Source organism: Bos mutus, chromosome 1 (genome assembly GCF_027580195.1).
Source record: "Bos mutus isolate GX-2022 chromosome 1, NWIPB_WYAK_1.1, whole genome shotgun sequence".
NCBI lineage: Eukaryota > Metazoa > Chordata > Mammalia > Artiodactyla > Bovidae > Bos > Bos mutus.
In genome coordinates, this window is record NC_091617.1 from 143,515,046 (window position 1) to 143,532,398 (window position 17,353).

General features: G+C 44.4%; 1 protein-coding gene across 5 annotated transcripts in view; it reads left to right on the forward strand.

Moving 5' to 3' along the window:
• Positions 1-17,353, forward strand: part of EFHB (EF-hand domain family member B) — a 67,525-nt gene that overhangs the window by 20,739 nt on the left and 29,433 nt on the right. For 4 of the 5 annotated variants that reach the window (XM_005906656.2, XM_070376972.1, XM_070376978.1 and 1 more), the window contains exons 4-6: positions 317-497; positions 2,833-2,943; positions 10,201-10,330. In XM_005906656.2, coding sequence (XP_005906718.2) covers positions 317-497; positions 2,833-2,943; positions 10,201-10,330 — 422 coding nt within the window. The remainder of the gene's footprint in view (positions 1-316; positions 498-2,832; positions 2,944-10,200; positions 10,331-17,353) is intronic. The other variant, XM_070376982.1, reaches the window with a different exon arrangement.

The window sequence follows — 17,353 nt, forward strand, 5'->3', positions numbered from 1 at the left end:
AAGGCCAGCTCTTGCAACTGCAGGAAGCCTGTGGGGCTCTCGTGGCTCTTGTGCTCATCATTCCCACTCCTCTGGAATATTCGAGCTGCGAACCAAGGAGATGCCCTCATAAACACTTTAGCCTCAGTGAAAAGTCACGTTTTGACGCGTTTAAGCTGCACAGTCCCAGTGTGATGGTGGGTTTGAAGGTGAGCCAAGGCAACGATCATGAAATGCTTTTCCACTTTCATATTCTCTGCTCCCTGGCTGTTGAGTTTCAATGTTCAGATTTCTTTCTTTTTGGTTGTTACATCTTTGCTTTGTATGACTTCTTTAGGCAAAGGTATTGATCAACCCACAGCCTATAACAACGTTTCAACAGAAAATGAAAGATAAAAAGGAGTCAGTATATTTTAGCAATCAACGGGCACCGTTAGGAAAATCTCATGATCAGACACCAGGATTGCCTAAAGGCCTGGACATACTCAATACGACATTTGGGACGGCAATCGTCAGAGGTAGTGAAAATAAGGGGTGGGAGGGAGTGGATAAAATGTTTTCTTAGAAAATGGGATTCAGTATCCTGTTGGGGTTTATTTAGTGCTGGTGCAGATGATGTCAAGAATGAAAGACAGGATCATAGCAAGAAAGTTACTTTTAGACCCAGAGGCCTTCGAGTGTGTCAAGGCCGTGTGTTCAGGCCGTGAGTTCAGGGTTTGGAGAGGAGGTTCAGGGCGCAGAGCAGAGATGGAGCAGATACAGGAAACAGACTCAGGAACGCCGATGCTAGGACCAGCTGTGAGGGCGGCCATCCTTCCTCCTGGGCACCTACTGATGGGTTTTATTTCCACCAAGGCCTCTGATATGCTTGTAACTCTCAACTCTTTTTTAAAATTTTCTTTTTAAATTGAAGAACAGTTGATGTACAAATGTTTTGTTGATTCCTGCTGTACAGCAAGCTGACTCGGTTGTGCATGTAGATACATTCTTTTTTGTGTTCTTTTCCATCGTGGTTTACCCCAGGAGCTTGGATATAGCTGCCTGTGACATGCGACAGGACTTTGTTCCTTATCCAACCTGTTGTAGCAGCTCGCATCTGCTAATCCGAAACTCCCAATGCTTCCCTCCCCCAGACCCCTCGCCCTTGTCTGTTCCCTAGGTCTGCGTATAACTCTCAACTCTTTATGAAACTCGGTTTCATACAATAGACCACGGAACAGATAAGTTTGCTGAATGCTGTGTACAACACTCATTCATACCGGTCCACGATGTGTACTTGCTTACTAAGCGAACAGGCAGCATCAGGGCAGACTCCTCTCTCATCTGGAGAGGGGGTGGCACATGTATCTCCATGGCTGTCTCTCCTCTGCCTCCCTGCCTCTTGCCCCTTGGGTACTGTCCTGTAAACCTTCTCACTCTCTGCCTTTTTAGGTCCCTTACCCTCCCCCTCCAGATATCATTACAGGGGACCTCAAACTCTGTCTTTTTAGCATCCTGCTGAGAGAGGTGCTTCTCTCTTTGTCTTTCTGCATCCGCTGAGGCTTTGCTCCAGGAACCTTATCTTTCTTACCAAAAGGTCCATTAGGATGTTTTTCCGTTCACATAGTAGTATCTGTTCTGGAGATAAATTATGCCTTTGTCTTTGAAGGCAAAATCTGCAGTTGTACTTTATTATCACATATAAAGTTAAAATTTGTTAATATTTGAAATATTAAAAATGTATTTTAGAAGAGGTCATTTAAAGATGAATAAAAAAGCTGTGTGTAATAAATACATCAGTAGTTTCCAAAATAACTCTATGGAATTGATTTCAGTATTTCAGTAAATTTACAACTTTAGAAACAATAAAAAAATAGAAGAGGTAAAATATCTTTTTTCCTTTTACATAGGTTAAAAATTGTATTTAAGCAGACAGAACATTATGGAATTACGGTACTTATAACTGCTCTCTAGGATTAGTTCATTTAATATGAAAAGTACTCACTTATGTATGTAGTAAAAGGAATGCTCCAGAACATGTGTATGTGCATTAATAGGTGTAATGGTTCCTACATCAGAAGAGAAGTACTGCTTTACAGGATTATTCTGAGCAGGACCACCTTCCAATATTCTTAACGGTTTGTTTACAGACCCCAATTCTTGGCATACAGTCCAAAAGAAAGAAAACACCTCAATATGTTGTTAGATACAAAGAGAAAACTGCAAATGGAATTATATTTAAAAATCATTACAGGAAACAATAAAGACAAAATAATTCGCTGTATATAAAGCCAGGAACTACCAGTCCTGGGAAAGCAGCTATTCAACAAAGACCTCCTAGCTCTAGGTTTGGGGCCAGAAGGAAGAAGAGTATCTTCCCGATGCCAGTGATTTCCCTGGCACCTTGGGCCAGTTCAAAGATGGATATTCGCAGCTACAGATTCAGGATGCGCGCTATAGTCTATAGCTGCCCCAATTTGCATCAAGGCATCCCCACAGGGCACCAGGGCTTATGAAGCTGATTTGTGATTCAAATTTGCCTAGATCATCTTGGAAGTCTGGAGCAAACTAAAACAAAAATTATCCTGAGATTCTCAAAACTGGGAAATTAATTGGGCTTGGCATGTGGCTCAGGACGACCAAAGTGGTTAACATTCTTCAGAACTCTAGGGAGGGAGCCTGTTCAAGTGGGGGTCCCTGAGACCGTAAGGCCTGGGCTGCTCCCGTCTCGGCCGTCAGTCTCTGTGTTGCTGGCTCCGTGCCCCTGTAACTTATGCACTCAGTACACCTAGATTGTCATATGCTCTAGTCAGTTTAAATGTTACAAAGAGATGAAAAGTAGCTTAAAACTGATTTCATTCATTCTTTCTTCAGAAACATCCGCTAGAGATATGGTGAATCCACCGAAACCCTATAAAGAGGTATTTGAAGAAGCACAGGCAGGCCATGATCTGTATGTTGTATCTCACAACGATTATTTTGTGGGTAAGTTTCCTCTGGTGTAAAACAGGAGAATATGACACTCAGACTTGTGAAGAGGGATAGGGAGATGATGAGGTTAAAGATGAAATGCCTGGTTGTGCTATAGAATAATTCTAGTAATGCATGCTAAGTCACTTCAGTCCTGTCTGACTCTGTGTGACCCTATGGACTGGGGCCTGCCAAGCTCCTCTCTCTGTCCATGGAGATTCTCCAGACTAGAAGACCAGAGTGAGAGGCCATGCACTCCTCCAGGGGATCTTCGGACCCAGGGATTGAACCCACGTCTCCTTTTGTCTCCTGCATCGGCAGGCGGGTTCTTTACCGCTAGCAACATCTGGGAAGCCCAACTTATAAGCTTACAAACCCTGATAGCTGGGCACATATACCCTTTTAATATGTGTGAAAGTGTATATCATTAAAACAACAAAAAGAAACAGTGAAGATGAAATGTTATGTAGTCTAATCCTGTGTGAGTGGATTTAGGCTTAAAAAAATACCATTCTTATTCAAATATCAAGATTATTCTAAGTGCTTCACTTTATATGAGGAATATTAGTTACTGGTCAAGTGTAGAAATTTTCAGATCATGAAGTTTAAGGCATTGCTTACCACTGATTATCTTTCAGACCTTGAATATTTTACTTATCATCATCTATTTTAAATTTCTTAAATAGGTAGGGATGATAATGTTGTGCGGATGAAGTGAGTGCCTGCAAAATACCAAGCATGGTGTCTGGAACATAGGTAGGGCTCAGTAATACTAGTGTTAGCATTAAGTGATTGTGACTAAAAGTAGCTTATTATTAGAACTGGGGCTTCCCAGGTGCCGACGGTGGTAAAGAAAACCTGCCTGCCAATGCTGGAGACATAAGAGACGTGGGTTCAATCCCTGGGTCAGGAAGATCCCCTGGAGGAGGAAATGGTAACACACTCCAGTATTCTTGCCTGGGAAACCCCATGGATGGAGGAGCCTGGTGGGCCCCAGTCCACACGGTCACAAAGAGTCAGACAGGACTGAAGCGACTCAGCTTGCGTTACTAGAATTATTCTATAGCATAACCAAAAGGCATTGGATGTTTAAGTGCTGTAAGTTACAAGTTAATTGTTGACCTGTGTGAGCTAAGTAGAATTTTGATCTAACAGAGGATTGAGAATTAGACTCTAATACTGGTCCTGAGATCAGCCCTGGGATTTCTTTGGAGGGAATGATGCTGAAGCTGAAACTCCAGTACTTTGGCCACCTCATGCGAAGAGTTGATTCATTGGAAAAGACTCTGATGCTGGGAGGGATTGGGGGCAGGAGGGAAAGGGGACGACAGAGGATGAGATGGCTGGATGGCATCACTGACTCGATGGACGTGAGTCTGAGTGAACTCCGGGAGTTGGTGATGGACAGGAGGCCTGGAGTGCTGCAATTCATGGGGTCACAAAGAGTCAGACATGACTGAGCAACTGAACTGAACTGAACACATCCTGAGAATGGAGAAGGGCATGGCAAGCCCACTCCAGTATTCCTGCCTGGGAAATACCATGGACAGAGGAGCCTGGTGGGCTCCAGTCCAGGGGCCTGCAAAGAGAGGAACATGACTGAGCAACTGGGCACACTCTCATGTCCTGAGAGGGTGGATGGGTTGCGCCTGATTCACCAACTGGTCAACTGCCGAGGTCCAGCCCCAGCTGATCCAGGGTATTCGAAGGGGAGATGGCTTCGGCGAGTACACTGGCTTTAATTAGATATTAATTAGAGATATAAAGAGTAATAGGATGAGGATAGCTCAGTAGGAAAATTCAGTGGAGAAAAGAGGCTGAGTAGCTTGGTTTACGCGGGAAACCAATAAAACTTCAAGACAAGAAGCTTGCACCACTTACGTAGGCTGCAGGCGTCCTTCCGTTCTCCCGAAGGAGAGGAGACACTGAGGCCTCCCCAGTCGGATCTTAGAAGCCCAGGCATAATTAGTAAGCATGGCGGGTTCTGTGCTCCAGATGGAGACTCAGCCAGAGTTTGAGAGAGAGAGCGACATGGGGAGACCAGTATTTTGAGAAACTGATCCCAATTCTTTATTTTCCATGGTCTACTTTTATACACTGAGATGTTATGCAAAAGTCACATGGGGTCAGCAGTCCTGACTTTTATCAAAGTCAGGTGCTTCACACAAATGTATACAGAGGTCTTAGGGGTGTTACATCATCTTCTGGCCAGGGGGGCCTGCTGACAATTTATGACCCTCTCCTTGTGACAGCGGTCAGTCAACCAGGACACTTATTTCTCCAGGTGTGATTATTCTTAAAAAAGACTCCACCTTCCGAAGGTACCAGATAAAGTTACATTCCTATAGGGCGAGGGTGTAGTGGGTATTTAATTAAGGAAAGAATTTACTTAGCCTAAGGTCTAACATGATTAATATCAAAGGTTAATACTTATTTCTTCTATATATTCATTAATGTGTGTAAGGGCAGGGGATGTGGAAACTTGGCAGTAAACATTGGCTCAACAAATGAAAAACCCTTCACCAATACAATTTCTAATCAGCTCACTATACTTATACTAATAGTTTTCTAACTTCTCTAAAGAACCTGTTTTTAGAAGGTTTAAAGCATCTCGTGCCTCTCACGGTTGGGAGGCTGTGAGCAATCACATGTGGCCGGACAAGCCTGTCAGGCAGGCTAGAGAACCTTCAGAGGAGTTTGTAGGTTGAAACACTCCTGTTACACCCAGGAATTATTATTAACTGGAGCTCTAAGTTAACTCCTTTTCCGAAAGAGGTGGTGGGGGACAGCCCCCCGTAAAGTCAGAGGTGTAGGTGAGAGCACAAAGTAGTAAAGTAGGCAGGCTCTAGTTATGGGGGTAGATGCTCGAGGATTTCCAGGGGGACTCCTGAGGCTCGATCCCACCTTTGCGTATGTCGAGCCTCCTTCCTCATGACCTTTGCCACGGGTGGAGGTCCTCACGCCGGCTCCCTGCAGTCAACCTCAGTTAGAAGTGAGACTCGCTCTTCCGGGCGGTAGGGGCCCCCCTCTCTGTCTTACTTTTCTCCCCACGGCCCTTGGATCCTCTTCCTCTTGAACCTCCTCTACAGCTGGGGCTGTCTCCCAGGCCCTCTGCTCCCATGCGAGGCTTCTCTTGGTCTCTGCGGGTCGTTACATGGACCCCGGGCCCCGGGTTGGCTCCGTCTTCACCGTGCTCCGGACTCTGGGCATACGCGCTCCGGACCCGGACCCTGGGTGGGCTCCACCGTCAGGCGCTCCGGACCCCGGGCCCCAGGTTGGCTCCATCTTCACTGTGCTCTGGACCGGGCCCTGGGCGGGCTCCACCCTCCCGCCCCACCCCGGCTCCTGGCCTCGGAAGGCCTCTCTCCCGCCCGTTGCACCCCCACTTCCCTGGTTCTCTCTCCTTTTCCTCCCTCTCGTCTTTTGCCTTTATTCTTCCTTCCCTCTATTTATTGTGAAAATATTTTATTGCTTTTTGGAAAAAGTTTAGCATCAATAGTACTGTCTAATCCAATGCCGTTTAACTGTTTTAAAAAGAACCGTATCAATGAATATATATAGGGACAACCTTTTAGGAGACATCTAAAAAGCAGAAGATATTAAGAAGAGACGGCAGGAATACACAGAAGAACTGTACAAAAAAGATCTTCATGACCGAGATAATCACGATGGTGTGATTACTCACCTAGAGCCAGACATCCTGGAATGTGAAGTCAAGTGGGCTTTAGAAAGCATCACTACGAACAAAGCTAGTGGAGGTGATGGAATTCCAGTTGAGCTATTCCAAATCCTGAAAGATGATGCTGTGAAAGTGCTGCACTCAATATGCCAGCAATTTTGGAAAACTCAGCAGTGGCCATAGGACTGGAAAAGGTCAGTTTTCATTCCAATCCCAAAGAAAGGCAATGCCAAAGAATGCTCAAACTACCGCACAATTGCAGTCATCTCACACGCTAGTAAAGTAATGCTCAAAATTCTCCAAGCCAGGCTTCAGCAATACGTGACCCGTAAACTTCCAGATGTTCAACCTGGATTTAGAAAAGGCAGAGGAACCAGACATCAAATTGCCAACATCCGCTGGATCATGGAAAAAGCAAGAGAGTTCCAGAAAAACATCTATTTCTGCTTTATTGACTATGCCAAAGCCTTTGACTGTATGGATCACAATAAACTGGGAAAAATTCTGAAAGAGATGGGAATACCAGACCACCTGACCTGCCTCTTGAGAAACCTGTATGCAGGTCAGGAAGCAACAGTTAGAACTGGACATGGAACAACAGACTGGTTCCAAATAGGAAAAGGAGTACGTCAAGGCTGTATATCGTCACCCTGCTTATTTAACTTATATGCAGAGTACATCATGAGAAACGCTGGGCTGGAAGAAACACAAGCTGGAATCAAGATTGCTGGGAGAAATGTCAAAAACCTCAGATATGCAGATGACACCACCCTTATGGCAGAAAGTGAAGAGGAACTAAAGAGCCTCTTGATGAAAGTGAAAGAGAAGAGTGAAAAAGTTGGCTTAAAGCTCAACATTCAGAAAACAAAGACCATGGCATCCAGTCCCATCACTTCATGGGAAATAGATGGGGAAACAGTGGAAACAGTGTCAGACTTTATTTTTTTGTGCTCCAAAATCACTGCAGATGGTGACTGTAGCCATGAAATTAAAAGACACATACTCCTTGGAAGGAACGTTATGACCAACCTGGATCGCATATTGAAAAGCAGAGACATTATTTTGCCATTAGACATTACTTTGTCCGTCTAGTCAAGGCTATGGTTTTTCCAGTGGTCATGTATGGATGTGAGAGTTGAACTGTGAAGAAAGCTGAGCACCGAAGAATTGATGCTTTTGACCTGTGATATTGGAGCAGACTCTTGAGAGTCCCTTGGACTGCAAGGAGATCCAAAAGGAGATCCGTCCTGAAGGAGATCAGTCCTGGGTGTTCATTGAAAGGACTGATGCTAAAGCTGAAACTCCAGTACTTTGGCCACTTCATGCAAAGAGTTGACTCATTGGAAGAGACTGATGCTTGGAGGGATTGGGGGCAGGAGGAGAAGGGGAAGGCAGAGGATGAGATGGCTGGATGGCAACACCAACTCGATGGAGATGAGTTTGGGTGGACTCTGGGCGTTGGTGATGGACAGGGAGGCCTGGCGTGCTGTGATTTGTGGGGTTGCAAAGAGTCGGAGATGACTGAGAGACTGAACTGAAAATACCTTTAGCAGTTGGATGAAACTGAGTATAGATTTTAAAAATATTTAATTATGCATTTAATTGAGGTGTTGTTTAGTTATGATGTGTTAGTGTGTGGAGCGCAGCAAAGTGCTTCAGCCATACACACGTCGGCTCTTTCCCACTATGTCTTATTACAGGGAATTCAGTATATTTCCCAGTGCTGTGCAGCAGGACCTTGTTGTTCGTCCATAATATATATAATATATAATTTGCATCTGCGGGTCCCAAACTCTCAATCCAGTGTTTTTTTATATTTAGAAAAGCTCTCATGGACTATAACATGGCTGAAATTATTTTCATTTTTTGATTTTTATAAAAGTTTCACTAGCCTCTTGAAAAGAAATAGAATCCAATCCTTTATCTGTTTTTACAGAGAATGAAAGTGTTTCATTTTTTATTATAAAATGTAAAATAATTGTTGAATGTAAATATCATGGAAAAAGGGAGAAAAAATAAATGTAACCCTGAAATCCCATTAACCAGAGGTCACCACACCTGATATACCAAGCATCTTTCTAAGCCCATCCACTGAGCTATTGTCTTCAGTTAAATGTGATAGTAATCTCCAGTCTTTTGGGGAAGCTGCTGTATGCATTTAAATTTTTTTACTTAAAATGATGTGTCAAGGACACAATTAATGACGACCTCTTTAAGTATACCTAATTTAAATTATTACTAAAGTTGTATTTTCTTTTATAAAATGCAAGCTGCATAGGGACTTCCTTGGCAGTCCAATGGTTAAGATTCCCAGCTTCCACTGCAAGGGGTGTGGGTTTGATCCCATCTCAGGGGGCTAAGATCCCACATGCCTCGCAGAGTGGCCAAAAAATTAAAAAAAAAAAAAATCCAGGCTACATAGAAATGTATAAAATACAAAGAAAATCTTCTAAAATCCCCAGTCACAGACGATAGTTTGATGTATGTTTTTCTTTGCCGTTCAGAGAGGAGTGTATGTGTTTATGCTTGTCTTTTCAGGTCAGTTACCAATATTATATTTTTCAGTGTTATAGAAATGTATTGTTCATCTATTTTTGTGAACACGGTTCGCTTCTTTAAGACTCAGCCCTGGTTTCTGAAGCTCTGACTCTCAGAGCCCGCCGCCCGCTGAATCGCGCCCAGCCCGCCCTCGCGCCCGCCGCGCCCGCTGGGTGTGAGACTCCCATCCCCGCATCCTCCCCAGTGACGAGCTTTGCCAATCTTTAGTTTCTGCTCAACTGAGAGACGAATTGTGACTGCGTACTATTTTGCTTCCATCATTTGGGTCACTAGTGAGACTGAATAGCTTTTTCCTTATCATTTCATAAGCTTTTGTGTGCATGCATGCTCAGCCGTGTCTGACTCTTTGCAGCTCCCTGGACTGTGGCCTGCCAGGCTGCTCTGACCAGTAACCTTCTAGCTCACCTCTGGTTTCAGTCTTGCTTTCTTATCTATAAATAGAGAACTAACACCACATCATACTTGAAAAAAATACAGTATTAGATCTTAAAGACCTCCCTGCTGGGTTCTCAGCCCTCAATCACCCTTCAAATGCCTCTGCGATTAAGTGATTATAATGAAATGTGAGGGTTGTAATGCAAATCTTAGTGAGAGCAACTCTAAAATACCAGCCTCTCGGGGCTTCCCCGGTGGTCCAGGCTAAGACTGGGGCTCCCTCTGCGGGAAGTAGGGGCGGGAACAGTAAGAGAGCGACCTCTCAGATCTAGGCGGCCAAACGCCCCGCAGCACTTCCCCTGATCTTCAGAATCTCTTTAACGTCGATGGGCCTGAATTCTGCATTTGTATGTCGTTCTCTACATCATCTTTCTACTTTCCGAGAATCTACTCAAGGAACTCTCGCTCCACCGTCTCCCAGCTCTCGTGGGAGAGTGCCTCTGTCATCTGTTGGGAGTTCCTGCGCTGTTACAGTTTCCCGCGCTGTTAGGGTTTCACTCTTTCTCCCACTGGCATATTCCTTGTTACTGAGAACATCATGTGCCTCTTGCATAAAGCTGTGTTGCTTAAGTCAGAAGTCTTCCCTTTTCTTGTCTTAGGAGAAGCAAAGAATCGGAAGTATGACCCGTCAAGTTTTCATAGATTTCACTTGTATGGGATCCCAACACCACATTTTAATGATGGACGAAATATGGCAAAAACTTTACACTGGCTTCATGAGCTACAAATGTAAGTATGTTGTGTCTTGGAACAAGTGTTAGATAAATGGCATATAGACTTAAAAAGTAATTAAATTTGTTTTTTTAAGGGGAAAGGCATTGACATGGTTCAAACATAAATATAATATAAAAAGATACACAGTGATATGTCTTCTAAACTATCCAGTTCCCCCAAGATCACCATGATACTGGTTTTTTGTTTGTCTGTTTTTGACCATGTGGCTTGCAGGGTCTTATTCCCCCACCAGGGATCGAGCCCAGGCCTCTTGCTGTGGAAGCACAGAGTTCTAACCACTGGACAGGCAGGGAATTCCTTGTGTGTGATTCTGAAGTTACTTCATGCCTTTTCAGCAGATAAGAGGACTTCCCTGGTGGCTCAGACACTAAAGCATCTGCCTACAATGCAGGAGACCCAGGTTCAATCCCTGGGTTGGGAAGATCTCCTGGAGAAGGAAGTGGCAACCCACTCCAGTATTTTTGCCTGGAGAATCCCATGGACGGAGGAGCCTGATAGGCTACAGTCCATGGGGTCGCAAAGAGTCAGACATGACTCAGCAACTTCACTTTTAGCAGATCAGAAGACATACATGCTTTTTTTTTATCTGTGGGACCCACCCTACTACGTTCCTTAAAGATCGTGGACTTCGGGTAGACTGTCTCTACAAGGACAGCGTGTAACTGACATGTCATCTATCCTTCAGCTTCCTTTAGTAGTTAGGTGGGCACCTGAGCGTCTGCCTGAACTCTTACAAACTGCGACCTGTTTACACTTGCATTCTACACTTGACTACTTTCCTAAGATATTAAAATAAGTTTCCTTAGTTTTGCGTTTCCTGTTTTATATCTAAGGCAACAAACAAAGTAAAAGCCTCTATTTCCTACTATGCTGAAAAACATCAGAGGATTGAAAATGCTGGTGTAGTGGGTTAAATAGTGGCCTTCAAAGATGTCCATGTTCTAATTCCAAGAACCTGTGATGGTTATCTTCTATGGGAAAAGGGTCCTTGTAAATGCAATTCAGTGAAAGCTCTTGAGATCATGTTGGATGATCTGTGCATGTGTGCTAAGTTGCTTTAGTCATGTCTGACTCTTTGCGTACTGCAGCCCTCCAGGCTCCTGTGTCTGTGGGATTCTCCAGGCAAGAATATCGGAGTGGGTTGCTGTGCCCTCCTCCAGGGGATCTTCCCCACCCAGGGATGGAACCTGGGTCTCCCATGTCTCCTGCACTGGCAGGCAGGTTCTTAACCACTAGCACCGCCTGGGAAGCCCTGGATGATCTGGGTGGGGCCAACACCCAGTAGCAAGTGTCCTAAAAAGGGAAAGGCTGGGGGAGACCCCACGTCCAAGGTAAGAGAAACCCAAGTAAGACGGTAGGTGCTGTGAGAGGGCATCGGAGGGCAGACACACTGAAACCATAATCACAGAAAACTAGTCAATCTGATCATATGGACCACAGCCTTGTCTAACTCAATGAAACTAAGCCATGCTGTGTGGGGCCACCCAAGATGGGTGGGTCATGGTGGAGAGATCTGACAGAAATGTGGTCCACTGGAGAAGGGAATGGTAAACCACTTCAGTATTCTTGCCTTGAGAACCCCATGAACAGTATGAAAAGGCAAAAAGATAGGACACTGAAAGAGGAACTCCCCAGGTCAGTAGGTGCCCAATATACTACTGGAGATCAGTGGAGAAATAACTCCAGAAAGAATGAAGGGATGGAGCCAAAGCAAAAACAATACCCAGTTGTGGATGTGACTGGTGATAGAAGCAAAGTCCAATGCTGTAAAGAGCAATATTGCATAGGAACCTGGAATGTCAGGTCCATGAATCAAGGCAAATTGGAAGTGGTCAGACAGGAGATGGCAAGAGTGAACGTTGACATTCTAGGAATCAGCAAACTAACGTGGACTGGAATGGGTGAATTTAACTCAGATGACAATTATATCTACTACTGTGGGCAAGAATCCCTTAGAAGAAATGGAGTAGCCATCATAGTCAACAATAGAGTCCAAAATGCAGTACTTGGATGCAATCTCAAAAGTGACAGAATGGTTTCTGCTTGTTTCCAAGGCAAACCATTCAATATCACGGTAATCCAAACCTATGCCCCAACCAGTAATGCTGAAGAAGCTGAAGTTGAACGGTTCTATGAAGACCTACAAGACCTTTTAGAACTAATACCCAAAAAAGATGTCCTTTTCATTATAGGGGACTGGAATGCAAAGGTAGGAAGTCAAGAAACACCTGGAGTAACAGGCAAATTTGGCCTTGGAGTATGGAATGAAGCAGGGCAAAGGCTAATGGAGTTTTGCCAAGAGAATGCACTGGTCATAGCAAACACCCTCTTCCAACAACACAAGAGAAGACTCTACACATGGACATCACCAGATGGTCAATACCAAAATCAGATTGATTATATTCGTTGCAGCCAAAGATGGAGAAGCTCTATACAGTCAACAAAAACAAGACAGGGAGCTGACTGTGGCTCAGACCATGAACTCCTTATTGCCAAATTCAGACTTAAATTGAAGAAAGTAGGGAAAACCACTAGACCATTCAGGTATGGCCTAAATCAAATCCCTTATGATTATACAGTGGAAGTGAGAAATAGATTTAAGGGCCTGGATCTGATAGATAGAGTGCCTGATGAACTATGGATGGAGATTCGTGACCTTGTACAGGAGACAGGGATCAAGACCATCCCCATGGAAAAGAAATGCAAAAAAGCAAAATGGCTGTCTGGGGAGGCCTTACAAATAGCTGTGAAAAGAAGAGAAGTGAAAAGCAAAGGAGAAAAGGAAAGATATAAGCATCTGAATGCAGAGTTCCAAAGAATAGCAAGGAGAGATAAGAAAGCCTTCCTCGGCGATCAGTGCAAATAAATAGAGGAAAATAACAGAATGGGAAAGACTAGAGATCGCTTCAAGAAAATTAGAGATGCCAAGGGAACATTTCATGCAAAGATGGGCTTGTTAAAGGACAGAAATAGTATGGACCTAACAGAAGCAGAAGATATTAAGAAGAGGTGGCAAGAATACACAGAAGAATTGTACTAAAAAGATCTTTATGACCAAGATAATCATGATGGTGTGATCACTCACCTAGAGCCAGACATCCTGGAATGCGAAGACAAGTGGGCCTTAGAAAGCATCACTACGAACAAAGCTAGTGGAGGTGATGGAATTCCAGTTGAGCTATTCCAAATCATGAAAGATGATGCTGTGAAAGTGCTGCACTCAATATGCCAGCAATTTTGGAAAATTCAGCAGTGGCCACAGGACTGGAAAATGTCAGTTTTCATTCCAATCCCAAAGCAAGGCAATGCCAAAGAATGCTCAAACTACTGCACAATTGCAGTCATCTCACACGCTAGTAAAGTAATGCTCAAAATTTTCCTAGCCAGGCTTCAGCAATATGTGAACCATGAACTTCCAGATGTTCAAGCTGGTTTTAGAAAAGGCAGAGGAACCAGACATCAAATTGCCAACATCCGCTGGATCATGGAAAAAGCAAGAGAGTTCCAGAAAAACATCTATTTCTGCTATATTGACTATGCCAAAGTCTTTGACTGTGTGGATCACAATAAACTGTGGAAAATTCTGAAAGAGATGGGAATACCAGACCACCTGACCTGCCTCTTGAGAAACCTGTATGCAGGTCAGGAAGCAACAGTTAGAACTGGAGACGGAACAACAGACTGGTTCCAAATAGGAAAAGAGGTATGTCAAGGCTGTATATTGTCACCCTGCTTATTTAACTTATATGCAGAGTACATCATGGGAAATGCTGGGCTGGAAGAAACACAAGCTGGAATCAAGATTGCCAGGAGAAATATCAATAACCTCAGATATGCAGATGACACCACCCTTATGGCAGCAAGTGAAGAGGAACTAAAGAGCCTCTTGATGAAAGTGAAAAAAGAAGAGTGAAAAAGTTGGCTTAAAGCTCAACATTCAGAAAACGAAGATCATGGCATCTGGTCCCATCACTTCATGGGAAATAGATGGGGAAACAGTGGAAACAGTGTCAGACTTTATTTTCTGGGACTCCCAAATCACTGCAGATGGTGACTGCAGCCATGAAATTAAAAGACACTTACTCCTTGGAAGGAAAGTTATGACCAACCTGGATAGCATATTGAAAAGCAGAGACATTACTTTGCCAACGTCTGTCTAGTGAAGGCTATGGTTTTTCCTGTGGTCATGTATGGATATGAGAGTTGGACTGTAAAGAAGGCTGAGTGCCGAAGAATTGATGCTTTTGAACTGTGGTGTTGGAGAAGACTCTTGAGAGTCCCTTGAACTGCAAGGAGATCCAAAAGGCGATCCATCCTAAGGGAGATCGGTCCTTGGTGTTCACTGGAAGGATTGATGCTAAAGCTGAAACTCCAATACTTTGGCCACCTCATGCAAAGAGTTGACTCATTGGAAAAGACTCTGATGCTGGGAGGGATTGGGGGCAGGAGGAGAAGGGGACAACAGAGGATGAGATGGCTGGATGGCATCACCGACTCAATGGAGATGAGTTTGGTTGGACTCCAGGAGTTGGTGATAATCAGGGAGGCCTGGTGTGCTGTGATTCATGGGGTTGCAAAGAGTCAGAGACGACTGAGCGACTGAACTGAACTGAGGGAGATTTAAGACAGAAGAAGAGAAGACATATGGAGGAGGACCTGATGTGAAGATGGAAGAGACGGGAATGATGTGGAGTCAAGCCAACGAAGGTCAAAAAATGCTGGCGGCCTCCAGATGTTGGAGGAAGCGATGAACAGGTTCTGCCCAGAGCCTTTGGGGGGCATGTGGCCTCGCTGTCACTTTGATCTCAGAGTTCTGGCCTCTTGATCTGTGAGAGCATACGTGTCTACTGTTTTAAGCCACAAGCTTGTGGTCATTTGTTCTCGCAACCCCAGGAAATGAATATACTGGACCTGCATTCCTATACATTCAGTGGTGGGAGGGGATTTGTTTTGCCCTCTGCCCTCTGTTTAAAAAACATTTTTTTGCGTTTATAATTTTTTGACTAATTTTTAGTGGCGTATTGTCGACTTACAGTCTGTGTTAGTTTCAGGTGTACAGCAGAGTGAGTCCCTTACACATACCCCCACACGTAGATTCTTGTTTGTTTAAGATCCTTTTCTAGTAGGTCGTTGGAGAGGGCTGAGTAGAGCTCCCTGTGCTGCACGGCAGGTCCTTCTCAGTCCCCAGTTTATAGGCGGTGGTGTGTGTGTGTCAGTCCCACTTTCCCCTTGGTGACGTTCAGTTTGTTTCCTCCATCTGCTTCCCAGGTGGTGCTAGTGGTGAAGAAAGTGAAAATGAAAGTCGCTCAGTGGTGTCAGACTCTTTCCGACCCCGTGGACTATACAGTCCATGGAATTCTCCAGACCAGAGTGCTGGAGTGGGTATAGAACCTGCCTACAAATGCAGGAGACATAAGAAATGTGGGTTCGATCCCTGGATCGGGAAGATCCCCTGGAGGAGAGCATGGCAACCCACTCCAATATTCGTGCCTGGAGAATCCCACTGAAACAGGAGGCTGCAAGCTACTGTCCATGGGGTCACAGAGAGTCAGACACGACTGGAGCGACCTAGCATGCAAGCTCCATCTGTGACTCCACTTCTGTTTGGTGAGTAAGTTCATTTGTACCGAGTTTGCGAGCCTCTCTGCCCTCTTTAAAGAATACACTGCCCTCCTCCAAAGTTCCACAGGCCCCGGAGGGCATACACTTTGCCTTCCCCCAGACACCCAATCTGCCTCGCTCACTTGCTTGTCTGATAGCTGTGATGGCAGCTCCCAGTTATAGAGGCAAAGTGCTAAGTACTTTATATATGATTAATTTGATCCTACCAGCAACTCCAGGAGGTAGGTGTACTATAATTTTTAGCCTTTCCATTTTATAGATGAAGAAACTGACGTACAGAGAAGTTAAATCCTGTGCCCGAGGTCACGCAGGGAGGTGCCAGGGGTAGGGCTGAAACCAGCAGTGTCTCTCCAGAGGCTGCCCTTACCACTGCACCGAGGCTGTAGGCGCTGACTCTGTGATTGCAGGCCTGAAACTGGGATTCCCATTCTTCCACTCCCTTATTACTTAATATATGAGTTTCTGTTATTTGAATTATTCAAAGCAATAATGGTAAAGCACAAAGAGAAGAAACTCTTTCCTGGGTAGCCTTTCCCTTCTCCAGAGGATCTTCCCGAGCCACAGATCGAACCCTGGTCTCCTGCATGGCAGGCCTTTTATATCATCTGAACCACCAGGGAAGCGCGTCCATATTTTACAAAAACCATAGGAGACAGTGTTTTTTTTTTTTTTTTTTTTTAGGATATAGAAGAGCTCCTAAAACAAACATTCATTAATTTATTACTATTAAAGTGGTTAAAACATACATAAAGGGAAACATGAAAAAATTATTTAAATACTTGACTAGATCAGTTCAGTCATTTCAGTTCAGTCGCTCAGTCGTGTCTGACTCTTTGCGACCCCATGGACTGCAGCACGCCAGGCCTCCCTGTCCATCACCAACTCCCGGAGTTTACTCAAACTCATGTCCATTGAGTCAGTGATGCCATCCAACCATCTCATCCTCTGTTGTCCCCTTCTCTTCCTGCCCTCAGTCTTTCCCAGCATCAGGGTCTTTTCAGTGAGTCAGTTCTTTGCATCAGGTGGGCAAAGTATTGGAGTTCCAGCTTCAGCATCAGTCCTTCCAGTGAATATTCAGGACTGATTTCCTTTAGGATGGACTGGTTGGATCTCCTTGCAGTCCCAGGGACTTCTCCAACACCACAAGAGTCTTCTCCAACACCACAGTTCAAAAGCATCAATTTTTTGGCGCTCAGCTTTCTTTATGGTCCAACTCTCATATCCATACATGACTACTGGAAAAATGATAACTTTGGCTATATGGACCTTTGTCTATAAAGTAATGTCTCTACTTTTTAATATGCTGTCTAGGTTGGGCATAGCTTTTCTTGCAAGGAGTAAGCGTCTTTTAATTTCATGGCTGCAATCACCATCTGCAGTGATTTTATAGCCCAA